General features: G+C 39.3%; 1 protein-coding gene across 1 annotated transcript in view; it reads right to left on the bottom strand.

The window, feature by feature from the left end:
* The window catches only part of LOC145986453 (alkaline phosphatase, tissue-nonspecific isozyme-like), a 448710-nt gene that overhangs the window by 86076 nt on the left and 348242 nt on the right, over positions 1-14392 (bottom strand). Inside the window, exon 3 of the mRNA XM_083120485.1 lies at positions 11877-12051. Coding sequence (XP_082976611.1) covers positions 11877-12051 — 175 coding nt within the window. The remainder of the gene's footprint in view (positions 1-11876; positions 12052-14392) is intronic.

Here is a 14392-nt window from a genome sequence, read left to right as displayed (position 1 = left end):
ATTCCTACATTCCGCTCATAACAAACAGAAATCAACACTGGGGCAAAACACCATCAGCAGCGCTACGAATTGGCAACACAGCAACGTGCAGAACGAGGTTAGCGCTGCAGCTTCCTCCCGCGATTGCGTAACTCTCGGCTCCACCGCTAGGTGGTCTGTTCTCTGGTTGGTCAGCGGCATGTTCTCCGGTCCCCACTTCCCCTGCCAGCTTCTAAAGCTCCCGCCGTAAGAACCGAAAAGAGCTACAGGTAAAAATATTCCACAATTACGTCTTCGTAATGGAATAGTGTTCTTCAAAACTATAGTTTCTCTAGGATGTTTGATGTGAAGTCGAGGTGTACAATTGTTTGGACAAAGAGGATTCACGGAGTTTAGTGCATGGGTTGGGAGATCTTATTCGTGGGTGCTCCTGAATAAGCGGCTCTGAGGTTCATCCAGCTTCGTCAGTGAACGCTTTGGGAACGAGCGTGAGGTACTATCGAGATCATAAAAGTGTAGAGCCGAATCTACTATGAGCTTTATTAGAGCAGAAAGCTGTGGGAGCAAAAGAAATTGTAAAAAGTGAACTCGATACAATATATCGATTAGATTTTGTGATTTGGTGTTTTAAGTCCACTTTATGCACAGTAAGGCTAATCGGGACTGGACCTACAGTTTAAAGTGGGATCCGAACCACTTGTGCCTCCACCGGGTATCGAACCCGGGACCCCTCGATTACAAGGCAATGACGCTACCACTGCGCCATGTGGAAGGCCCTAATATATCGATTAGAATAAATAATATTGATTCAATGTGTCTTTTAAAAATCCATCAAGAGTTGTACATCCAAAATGCTTTTCCATACCCTTTTTGTCACTTGAAGCTTAGATCATCGATGTAACACATCACAAGCATTAATAATCTCAATACGGGGATTTCTGTTTCTGATGATATTACCCTACGCACGAAACACAATGAATATTATGCCTGTTGTAGGTGTTTCATTGTTACAATATAAAAGGCAAAAGAAAAAGAGAGAAGCACAATAAAGATAAAGGAAGGAAAAATAAAAAAAAACATCGGAAGACAAAGCGCATATTGAATTAGTCGCGAACAAAAGAATCAACGCTCTGCTGCTACGAAACACCCAGATGACAGATAACCTACAATTCACACGGGAAGAAGAAAGGAAAGGAAAAATAATAAAATGTTCCGGAATTGCATTAAGCTTGAACATGGAATTTCATACTGGAAGGAAAACAACCGGGGACTCTACATCTGTAAATGTTAAATGAAATTTAATCTTGCACGAGAATCAGGTTACAAGCTAGACGAGGTCTTCAGAGGAAACTGAGGAAGCTGAAACCTTTGTTTTTTTAATGTTTCTTTTGAGAGGTGGAAGGGGGTGCCTAGAAGCCGAACGCTTGCAGGTAGGAGGTTATTTGACGCAAAGGAAACGCCCTTCAAAACAGGCAGAATTTCATCCTACATGTCTTCTACAGAAATTAATTATAATTTACTTTCCAATTCGGAGACGTCCATCAAGGGAGTAGGCACAAACACACACACACACACACACACACACACACACACACACACACACTTCAACAGAAGTTCGAGCTGTAAGCATGGAAATTGAACAGCTGTCTCTAAGCGAGTAGTTTGGGGCAAGAAGGCATAAAGAGCCCATTCAGTCCGTAATTAAATGAGTAGTTGATAAACAACGCACAAAACTCAATGTTATAAAGTGAAGTATGAGAGCGCTTAGTTTACATTTCTGAAACATATTTACTAATATCTAACAACGTTGATGTTTTGCAAACGCAATAACACCGAAAAATTGCACAAAGTGCTTGTGTCTCTTCTGTAACATGTTCTAAACACATTTCTATGCATTGAAAATCGCAAAATAACGCGAATATTGAATTGAATGCAAATTATAATCATTTGTTTTGCCAATTTCAACATTTGGTCCTTAAAAACCGAAAAACGCGCCGCGAAAATTTAATATTTGTTGTGTCTTAGGCTTAAAAAATAACATGACCATATTTACGCGTGTATAACGCGCACGTTTTCTAAAACTTTATGGTTTGTCCTATACATGGAATAATCCAAACAGCCACATGAAAACACTTGTAAATAGTTGTTTCAGACGATTTGCATCAGAACATTTTGCATCACCGAGCAAATTGGCGGGGTTCTGGCGGGAGATCGAACTCGAACCTACCGTCACACGGGAGCCGTAACATCGGTATTTGTTGTACGTGAGGTAATGGAATTATAAAATTCTCCAAAATCGTTTCCAACGTATGAAACTGTCATGAACAAGCGTAGGTGACGTGACCTACAAATTAAAATAGTAGTTTAAGAGCACAAGGTATAATTTTAGTTATACAGGGTGTCCACATAAAACATCCGAGATTTCAAATTACAATTGTGAGGAAACTATTCGACTTAGAGCCTTGCGGTTTGCGGTATTGTACGATGTAATTGCCCGGCGCCTCCAGCATGCATGTACGATTGTAATTAGGACAGCCCTTGTTGAATGACCATCCTAATTAACACCGCCAAAAGAACAATAAACCGAAACCCTTTTAATTAATTTATTGGACTATATGTGACCCCTGGAAACACATACCTGGTGTATTCGCCTGCGGTATTGTCCTGCCTAGGGCTGTTGGACACTCCCACACTCACACACACGCACACACGCACACACGCACGCGCGCGCGCGTGTTTACTAAACTCCAATCGTCTCTGCCTTGTCCATCACCAAACTGTCTATCGCAACCGTCTATCATAAACTATGTCTATAATAAAACTGTTCATCGCAACTATCACAAAATCTTTCTCAAATCTCTATCAACTTTCTATCGTAACTATTCCGCAAAGACTGAGCATTCCTCTCCCCCGACCGCACTATATACAGGGTGTATCATAACTAATAGCTCAAACCGACGAAGTTGAAAGTGCACGATAATAGAAGCAAAGAAGTCTGAGTAAACATGGGTCTGCAAACGAGCCGTTTTCGAGATAATTGCGAATGTGTGGTTACAGGCCGTCACTGAATTCGTTTGTAATCGTCGTTCTAGTTGGTAAAATGCTAATAGTGTGTGCGAATGTGTGGTTAGTAGCAGTCACTGATTGCATTTTGTAAACACCGAGTACTTTACTCCTTGCGCGTTTCGAGGTTTGCTCTTTTTTTTTACAAAACAGAACATTTCCGAGAGTTGTCGTTGTAATCAAACAGGATGGATACAATCAGTACAGATAATTGTACATGCTTGTGATCAATTCCGAAATGAACCGGGGGTGTTCGAAAGAATTCGAAACTCAATGCGGAATCGCGTACAGTATTGCATCCAAATGCAAGGACTACACTTTGAACACCTCCTTTAACAGGTACGAGTGTACAGTATTTGCAACATGTAACATACTAACGTTTGTTAAAGTAAGTAGCATGTTCAAAATAGCAATGAGATCTCCAATGACTTTTCTTTTTGTATTATTAACATTTTACCAACTAGGATGACGTTTACAAACAATGAAGTCAGTGGCGGCTTGTAACCACACATTCGCATTTATCTCGAAAACGGCTCGTTTCAAGACCCATGTTTGCTGAACTTTTTTGCTTCTATTATCATGTACTTTCAACTGTGTCAGTTTGCGGTATTACTTATGATACACCCTGTATTTCTTACCAACATGCTGCTGGCGGGGGACAGGCACCTTTAGTAAAATGCTGAGTTATCCCTCGACAGGAAAGAAACTCGACAGAACCTTGGCAGGCCATATACACCACAGTATTATGTAAAGCAATTCAAAAAGTTTTTTTAAAAAAAATTAGTACACGTGGGCTTCTTTCGTAACTTTCAAAATGTTTAACCTATACTTGATCTCCTCCTACTGTCGATCTGACTGTCGGATAACACTCCCAGTGGCTAGAACCTTGGCATACAAGACTTAATTGTCTCTATGGCTGGTGGCTCCGTTTAAATGTGCGTCTGAAAAGTGTTTGGACTGAAATTTTCGATTTCGTTACCGCATCTTGCACCATGCACTGCGATCTCTCTTAGGATGTCGTCATCGTTGCTAATTACTCAGCACCTAAAAAAAATAGTTGCTTTACATGATGCCGCAAACCGCAAGGCTCTATGTCGAATAGTTTCAACACAATTGTAATTTGTAATCAGAGAGGTTTCGTGTGGGCACCCTGTATTTCCCACAAAAGTGTGCTAAAATAAATAACGTGAATTTTGGTAAAACTTGCAGCAAGAATTAACCAAATTAACACCAATTTAGGAAACAAGTTATCACTGAAAAATAGAGGTCCCTACGAATATCTATTGTATAAGCTAGTTTTGTTACTACTTGTCGCGTTTGTCTGACACTGTAGAAGAAAAAAATTGAAACAACGTAGTGAGGAATGGAGTGTCTTTTCTCCGTTCGATATTTTCCACTCGCTTCGGTTCTCGTCGCCCTCCTCGCGTAAAATCGGGGAAGAAACTCGGTCTTCAGAAGGGTGTGAGTATGTTTGTGTTTTATCTAACGTGGTTCCTTATTGCAACTGCTTAGCTATCCACACACACACACATAAGAAAACACCTATCTGTCTGGCGGTCAGTAACGACGTGTCTGGTGCATTTGTCGGAATGATGAGGAAAAAGGAAATACAAGCGACAGACGTAAGTGAACTCTGAGAATTCCGTGAAAATTCAAGGTTCTAGGAACGATTGTCACTGGTACTTATATGTGGTGTGTGAGCTGTTATCCAACTGCCTCTCGTCAGAATAGTACACAAGATCTTTATAACAACACCAATTACAAGAAGCTTTCTCTAAGCCTTTGTTAAGAATATCACATCTAAATTTCATCTTGGATTGCTGAGGATAATCAAGATAAATTATCCGATCAACATTCTGTCTATTGTTTATTGTGCAAGGAAACTGTACCTTCACATTCAACGCCTTAGCATGCCCAGTAGCGTATCCTGAAACTTTGATATAATAGTCCAACTTATTGTATACATTTAATATAAACCCCTGTTCTAGTTATCATGCAAGTAAAACAAAACCAGAAATCCGAGAACTTCAAAATTTCCGGAAATTTAGATATGGGCATAAAATATCCCTTTTTACCTAAAATTGGACCTGGATTCCCCTTCATGTAGCAACACTACATCTGCCAAGCAGTTTTCTCAAATAGCAACTCGCTTCGGCTCCCTCCCCTTCCCCGCATAAAATGGGTAGAAAACTCGGTCGTCAGGGTGCGTTGGAGAATGATCAGTGGTGTACATTAACCGTTCTTAAATGACTTACCTAAATTCGTGTCAAGAAAGCTTGCTTTAATAGTTTACATAATATATAATGACTGATTCCCATGTATTAAAGCTAAATGTATATAAAACCGGCGGTAAACGAAAGAATTCCTCACTGAGCATGCCATACTTAACGCACAGGACGGTAAGCAACAAGCAAAATATTCGCTCGTAGAAATCAAGTAGTACTAAACCGCTGCGGTAAAATGTCTCTCGTTTGTATTAAATATTTTCAACCTACATTTACTTTACCGCCTTTTTATTACCAGAATCATGAAATATGTTATTTAAGGAACGAAAGAAAATCTAGGAAACGACCAAGGAAAAAATTAAAATTAAAAACAACCAAACTCGTTGGAAGTAAGCGGAAGCTCTCTTGTGGAAGTGATTGCATTCCTTTCCCTACGTGACTCTTAGTTGAAGGATGTTTCTAGGAAATTCCTCAAATTCTACAGACGACTTCTTTCATGAGGAATTCAGGAGAGTAGAAACAGACGTCACAAAAGAAACAAGATGCGGTATAGAATATGAAACGCAGGAGACATAAAGTTTTCCAAGCGGAAAGAAGGGTCTTTATAAAATACACAGTCATTGCAGTGAACGTTACTATTATTTGGGTAGAAACTTGTCAAAACTCTTCAAATATTTTCGCTACGCATCCGACAAGAATTTCCATTCGTATCTGTAGGACAAGAAAGCTTGAACGAAACCTAATTTACATCATCGGTTCCGAAGGTACCTGGTTCGAGTACTCGCCTGGGCACGAATGTTGTTTTGTGAGTTTTCCCTTCATCAGTTTTATCTAATCATCGTTCTTCCTCATCGTCGCGATTAGCAAAAAAGTACCAGAAACGAAACATAAAATAAGATGGACTGGTTTATTTGTTTTTTTACTTCACTATTTTGCAACTTTTAACTTGCAAAGTTGAGGATGAGTGAGGATATGATGACATTGATGAAGTGACACACACTCGAAGAACACCCATACACAGGCCGGGATTCGAACCCTAGACTCCTGGCGTCGTAGCGCGCTGTGCTAACCACTCCGCCACGGAGGTTATAAGAAGTAATGATAGTGGTGAAAAAGGTGAAACTTCAGATAGAAAATCTTCGTAACTTTACACGACTAGGGATTAAGCACAAAGCGATAATTATTCATAAGGCTCTATTTGTCAAGAAAAAATATGAATTTAGAACAGCACAATTATTAAGAGGGTAATAACGGAATATTCCGTTTCAGATGTGGCATGTCATTACTGTCGACATGGCTCAGGAGGAAAGAAAAAATGCATTTTTACATGACAGCGCGCGTGCACATGGAACCCACTAATCTCACTTTTTCTCATGCTTTATCCGATTTCCTCTTACAAGGATGTTTCCAATCCAGCAATGAAAGCCGAAGGGTCCATTCTCACGCAGGGAAAAAGAGCTCACGCGATCTCTGAGATACAATTACGCTTACCGCCTTGCTGGTATCCCCCCCCCCCCCCCCCGATCCTATCCAGGCGAACGCGAAACACAGACTAAATGACACACACGGGCGTCATGAAAGGATGCATAACTTATAGGATAACGGAGTTGTCCCCAGAAGTTTGTGCATATTGATTTTAATATCAGGGAAGTGCCTTTTCCCCCCTAAGTGGCCACTATCCCGCTGTGCGCTGTCTGTAAAAAGGTTCCAACGATCGTCATCGCAAATGGGGCATTCTTCTTCCCTTCCAAAGTAAAGCTGTTGGACCTCGCGATAGAGGGTGTTGGGTGTTCTTGATCAATATCAACAGTGTTCCGACTGCGCTTACTCCTCCTGTAGACCGTCGAAATGGTCACTAATTCTGTGATTAAGAACAAAAAGTTGAGCGTGAGGCTTTTTAATAATGAACAGACTTTCCTGGCTTTTTGGAACACAGAGCAAAAGCGGGTTTTGTGGAGTATATTCAACTAACGCGATAAACATAATAGCCTGTTCTAGTTCGCTGCACGTTTTTGACACTACGTGTAGTGCAGGTGCATCTAAGTGGTGCAAGAAAATCGTATTTGTATTTTGCTAATTAGCGTCGAATTTGAGTCACTTTTGGCTAATCGCGACGATGAGGATGAGTGATGATATTATGAAACTGATGAAAGGACACTCATAAAGAACACTCACGTCCAGGTCAGGATTCGAATCCGGAACTCCTGGTACTGCTCTAAGGAAGAAAAAAAGTGTTTAAGTTCAGAAGATTCAATCAACGCTTTCAATGTTCATTTCATTGTTTAGTACGCACCATGTGACCATGCACACACCGTAAACCGCTCTAAAACATAGTGCAAATGGTGCAGATACCAAATACACTACGTGACACCGAATGAACGAAGTATACGAATCAGTGTTGCACTCTGAAATCAATTAGGCAGGCGAGTGCAAAGAGAGTCGGAAAGTACAGTTAACTAAGCCCCGCGACAGGTTAAGTTTGCAGCAGGATTTATGTATTAATCCGCGTGAGAACGACACTCTGCACATCCCGTGCCAATCTTGCCTCAACCATCGAGCTGTTCATATCGCAGATGATGAGAAAATCTACAGTATTGCAGCAGAACTATATTCTGCGTGCATGTTTGGGTATATATATGCAAAACGTTGCTGCAAACTTAACCTGTCGCGGGGCTTAGACGGTCATCTTTGCTGTACTGACAGAAGATTTGGTATCCAAGAGAAAAATCAATGAGCTCAATGGGGATAGAATACTGGTTTCAATGTAGGAATCGGACACCTAACTACTTCGACTGCAATAAAGAGATTCTCCTATCGACTCAACGCATTGCCCAGTGTTTAATTAACATGATTTGGAATCAAACATTAAATTAAGAGAACATACTCTGATTACTATCAGCGTTTAAAAACGATTTTGATTTTGCATTGAGCTATGATCGTTTGTCTTGGACACGGATTACTGTATTGTTATTAAATTTGAAGTTATATTTTAAGTCCACTTTATGCACAGAGATGCTAATCGGGACTGGACAGTAAAGTGCCTCCACCAGGTATCGGACCCGGAACCCCTTGATTACATGGCGACGTCGTTACAACTATGCCATCGGGGAGAAACATTTCGTTACATTGTTGTGAGCCAGTGGCGGCAATTGGGTTTCAAAACCGGGGGCAAGGTGCCAAAATTGGGGGGGGGGGGGCAAAGAGAGTATATTTCCCTTTGTATGTAAGGTTTAGCATAGTGCGGGGGCGAAAGTGGGATGGGGAAACTGCCCCCCCTAATCGCCGCCACTGTTGTGAGATATGAGCTCGAAAACAGAGAATTCAAATCTTCGTCCATTATAAAAGAAACTAAAGATTTTAATCAATATATTTCGAACTAAAACTCATTTATGTAATAGTTCCGTTACTCTAAGAAATATTTATTGGATAATACATATACAAGTGCTGGTATATTATTTGTAACCTTTAGCACACATTTATTTTCTGATGCTCAAATGTTACGCCTCGTAATCAAATTTAAATGGTTACTTGTAGACCAAATGTCTATAATTACATAGGGAGAGAATTCTGAAATATATTTTTCACTTTTGGATAGGTTGACCTGCTTAGTAGTAGCCAATTCAAATTGCAATGAAGTAAGCCTTCAAGCTTTGCTGGCAACGAATGATGGAATGATCTATTCAAATTGTGCCACTACAATAACAGTAGGAAAAAGTATTCTATTTAATTATATTTATTAACCTCTGCAGATAGTTTGTTTCTTAAAAACGTATAATTTTCTAGAACTTACAGGTCCACTTGTATGTTCAGCCACCGGCAATAAAATTGAGACACGTAGATCCAGAAATATTCGCTTCCCTACAAAGCGTTATGTGCGTTTCCTAACTATGGCGACAAGTGGATTTTAATAGCAAATTTCCAATGGCAACTTCTACCACCGCCGTAGAGGTAGGTGACACACATGACGCCTTGCAGGGAAGCGAGTATGTCAGGATCTACATGTCCCATTCCTATTCTCGGTGGCTGTACGCATCGATTGAATTAAAGAATTATTCCACTTGTAGTTACAAGCATTTCAACAAGCATTTGATCAAAATACAAAGAAATGTCTGATGAAGGGAGCATTATGTTCTCCAGAAATGTGACATCAAAATTTGTATTTAAATGTTTGCAAAACAATAAAAGAGGAATAATTTTATAGCTCCACCATTCTTTTTTCACAAGCCTGTAGTACAATTAACACATTCCAACTTCAAAATAAAGTTCTGGAACGGGAAAATGTTGATGAATATTGCAAAATTACTATCGCAGCATATATCTTCCTCGTGTCCTCCCGTTTTGCATTATCCCATTTCGCCTTATTACGTTTTCACCTCCCCCAATAGATTTTCAAATGATTTATGTGATACGAACTTTCTAAGGCGAAACGGAAGATCCCATTTCGCTTTATCCTGTTTCGCCTTACACACAAAAAAATTCCAACCTGGAAATATTATCAACTTGAAGGGTAATTCATAATGGCAGCGCAGGGCTTGTGATGTTGCCTGCCTTGGCTCCCACTGTCCTGTCGGTTAGGTTAGGTTAATAATACATTAATAATAATAACCCTTCATGTCGATAATATTCCCTTGGTGGGAATTTTTTTGTGTGTAAGGCGAAACAGGATAAGGCGAAATTGGATTTCCCGTTTCGCCTTACAAAGTTAGTGTCACATAAATCACGCGGAATTGTATTGGGGGGAGGTAAAAACGCAATAAGGCGAAACGGGCCGTAATCATATTCCTGGAAGGGAAGAACATTTTGGATTAATGACGGTAACTAATTTTCGAGACGCTTAATATCAGGTCGAATCAGGAATACTAAAATTTTTAGTTTTAAGTTAAACAACGGACATGGACAAGCGCTTTAGATACTCGAGGTTTCATTTTAATTAAATAATAGCTTAAGATATGAAAGCTTCATTTCGAGTCAGAGATAAATATACAAGGCTGAATCAAAATTCAAACCTTGAAAGGCCGACAAGACAATGTAGGAGAATCTGTGTACAGCTTAAATTTACGTAAGATATTATATGCTATTTACATAATGTCCTCAAGGCTGCAATATTGATCCAGCGATCTTCAAAATAGCATTCAAAAGTTTGAGGTTTCACTTCGCACTTGCACCAGTAAAGATAGCGGTTTCTTGCTCTTTAGAAGATTTAAGATGTATAGAAATTCTCAGGCATATAAACACTAAATATTCTTCTACTTGTATACTACACCAGGGAGTTTGCGCATGGATGAGGAATGGCTTCCCTCCGCGGGCAAGTGAACGGAAAAGACTTTACATGTGACATACACACACATCCCGAAAATACTTTCCTTCTGAGGGAACACTTGGAAATACAGTGCCTTAAAGAGATTATTGTGCCGCTAGAACGCAGTCCACGAAGCGGCTGAAAGCACACCGCTTGCCGGTGAAATTGATTATAAGTAACACCGCAACTCAAGCAGCAAAAAGCACATTTAGTCTCCTTTCAAGCCGAGGTTTCGTCAAAATTCTCTTCAGTGAGATAAGGAGAACACTCAAAAAAAGAAGCTCATTCTATTCAGTTCTCGCTTCAAAGAATTTCCAGTTCGAATTATCAATGTTGGCCAACAAATATGGAGAACGTATTTCGCACCATCGGAACGCAGGACTGCCTGCCTCCCGTGAACGTCAGTATTGCATTGATACTGTCGGAAGTGTCGTCATGACACCCGATAAGTGTTGAATGTTAAGTGTTCATAAGTGTTGTTAGAGTGCCTTAACATACACTTGCGAACATAGAACTTTAATGTAGGATTCTTGTGAGAAAACAAACTCCTGCACAAGAGTTAGGAGGCGATTTTTAAGGAAATTTCGCAGTGAAGAAAGACTGTGCGTCATCTTGATATTAAATTGAATAAAACGAGATGTATTCTCGATAGCGTGAATAAATCGCCATGTGCTTACAGAGAAGAAACTTGACGAAACCTCCGCTGTCTTCTTGAGTTGAGGGAATACGTATAACAAAATTACGCTGGCAAGCGATAAGCGACAAAGTTTTGCAAAAATCTAATAAAAAACAAATATGATGTAAATTATTTCTTGCCCCCGTACCTTAAAACGACGAGTCAATTTTCATGAGCGTGTATTCAGAGGTGAAAAATCTTTTAGTGTTCTGTTAGTCGATGCAGTGATTTCGTTTGCTTCATTAAACTCTTTACTACTATACCGGCATGGTTTTACAGCTTATCTTCATCTGTTCAACTTTTCCATGCAAATATGCAAATGTATGTTCAGTCTCTTTGTAAAATCGATTGCTGCTTGCACTAAAGAGAAGTACGAAAGTGGAAAGCAGTGAACCTTAACCAAGTAGCCTAGCGAGTCTATACGAGACCGGAAGTCCCTCTTTATCAGCTATTATCCTAGTCCTGCTCTACAAAAAAAAGAGCAGAGAAACAGCGGCAGATAAGGGAATTTCGGACAGTGAAAACAAACTAGCGTCTCTTATCTCGCCGGCAGCGAACACAGATTCTTACATGGCCGGAATCCGTTTAAAGTAATAAAAGCTAAACAACCGTCCCGCTAAGTGCACTCACTAACCTTCTCTCTGGGCCCAGTCGATAAGCGACGGGACGCGGGCGGAGAAGCTGGAGAAGCAGTTCTCAAAGGTCCCTCTGTTGTCCAGCCCGACGGTCTCGAAGTTGCCCTTCACTCCGCACATGAGCGCCGTCGCGCAGGCCGACGACTCGCCGATCTGAGCGTCGTTGTTGTACGTCTGCAACGAAAACCAAATTGCATTTCATAATTAACTTGCTGGCGTTATTGTCAATTAATTAATTAGCAGCTTGTCCAGATTGGACTGAAAAGATAATGAACATTAAAATTGACACACGTTTGCTGAGTTCAATTTAAGGCTAATCAGGACCTACAGTTTGTGCTTGGGAATACTTGTAACATAGAAAGGGGATAGTGAAAAAATGTGTGTTTGATATTTTAATACTAACAGTGAATTCGTTGAATCACAGAGGTGTCCAAAAAGTCACGAAACCGAAATTTTGTACAAGATTTTGTACACAAAGATAGGTAAGTTAGTCTCATGTACAATAAATTTCAAATATTGTATTTCATCTGGGCATTGATTGAATAACCTAGCCAGATGACCTCTGACATGATCAATGTTGCCAGTACACCTAGTAAATTCGAAAAAAATACACATTGTTGTAAATATAACATAATTAACACCTTAAATCGTCCTGTAATACACAAAATGATTAAAACTTTATTGTTCTTTCATCACGTCGCTAAATACTCATCGATACACATCGAAAATTTTTGCAAGACAGTCCATTGCTCTCTTTTATTCATGTTTGTTTTTACTTTGTACAGAAACGTTTTTACACCTTAGTAACTTTTTCCCCATACTGAACATTCATGTAGAGAATAATTTACTTGTTTAATGTTTACAAAACATCCACATAGACAAAGTTAATACCCAGTACAGGGTTCATGTCTCTATCGCTTTTTGTACAAAAGTTACGTACCTTCAAAATCTAGGTTGCCTGACATTTTGGACATTGATGTGTATAATTGAATTGAATTGAATTGAATTGACTTTATTACTGGGCGAGGTTCAGCTGTTGCTGGTCTACCACCTAACCCAAAAAAGTACAGATTAAAATTAAAATTAAATAAAATTCAAGATTACAAATAAAATGAACAAAAAGTACAATAAAATACAAATGGAATAAAATCTCATACAATAGAACAGATAAAAAATAAAAATTAAAATGAAATTCAGATTACAAAGAAATTGATCAAGAAAGTACAATAAAATACAATAGGAATAAAATCATATACATTGGAACAATATTAGCAGTGAATTAGATAATAAAGTAACTGAAGTCGAGAAAGTTGATAGTAAGAATAAATTCTGGCAACTCACAGTATTTATCATTATTCATAAGTTGATTTACCCTGCTTCTGATCGTTGATCAGTGATTCACGGAGCATATCGCGAAAACGTCTGAAATTTAGATTTTTGTTTAGATTTGGTAGTGCATTCCAGGCTTTGGGTGCTGCGTAACTGAAAGAGGCCTGATAAGATGAAGTTCTGCAACGAGGTAAGCTGAAACTGGTAGCGTTTCTGGTTGAATGCGAATGAATTTTGCTTCTGAAGTTTAATTTCGAAAAGAGGTAGTTTGGGCTTTTGCTATTAATTATGTTGTGCAGTGTACAAAACAAGTGCAGTTTTCTCCGTCGTGCCATGGAGAGGATTCCGTGCTCATTAAGCACAGGGAGAATATGTTCACACTTTTTTGTTCTATATACATGTCTAATGCATGCGTTTTGAACTTTCAGTATTTTTTATTACAAGCTTTTTTGTTATTCTTAGCCCGTAAACGATATCGCAATAGTCAAATAGGGGGAAGATAAGAGACTGCACTAGGTTTAATTTTATCTTAGGAGAGAGAAAGTCTAACAGAAGATAGAGGTAAAATTAAATCCGAATTTCTGCTCAACAAATTTCATCTACGCGTCCCCGCACGGCCAACCCGCAACGTCAAGCTATTTCACAATCCCACCACAAGGCTCTCCCTCCTACAGCGGTCTCTTTTCTACAGGCTTCCTCACTCGTATAATAACCTGCCTCCAAATGTGGACATATTCTTGCCAGAACAAAGTTTTAGAAAATTGTTACTGTTTCAGTGTAAAATGGTCATTCAGTACTGTATCTGAAACTTTAGGTAAAATAAATAAATAAATAAATAAATAAATATCGAATACGCTTTGCCACATTGTTGTATCACGTGCTCAGACCAATCGAGCCGCTGGTTCATGATCAGTCCTAGGTTTTTTACTGTTTGAGAAAATTTAATACGCTGTGACTGAAGAATTATTTCGCATTCATTGATGTCAATATGTTTCAAGAGACTGCCTGTTCCGATAATTGTAAATATTGATTTGTTTGAATTTATTACTAACCCATTTGAAGCGCACCAATCGCTTATGTTCTTTAAATCTTGGTTTAAAAATGCGACGGCGTCCTGCAATACGTGTGGATATATACAATTGAGTGTCGTCAGCATAACAGTGAACGTTGCATATTTTCACAGACT

Source organism: Lepisma saccharinum, chromosome 4 (genome assembly GCF_977018435.1).
Source record: "Lepisma saccharinum chromosome 4, izLepSacc3.1, whole genome shotgun sequence".
Lineage (NCBI taxonomy): Eukaryota > Metazoa > Arthropoda > Insecta > Zygentoma > Lepismatidae > Lepisma > Lepisma saccharinum.
Note: the sequence above shows the minus strand (reverse complement) of the source record. Positions and strands in the feature narration are given on the sequence as shown.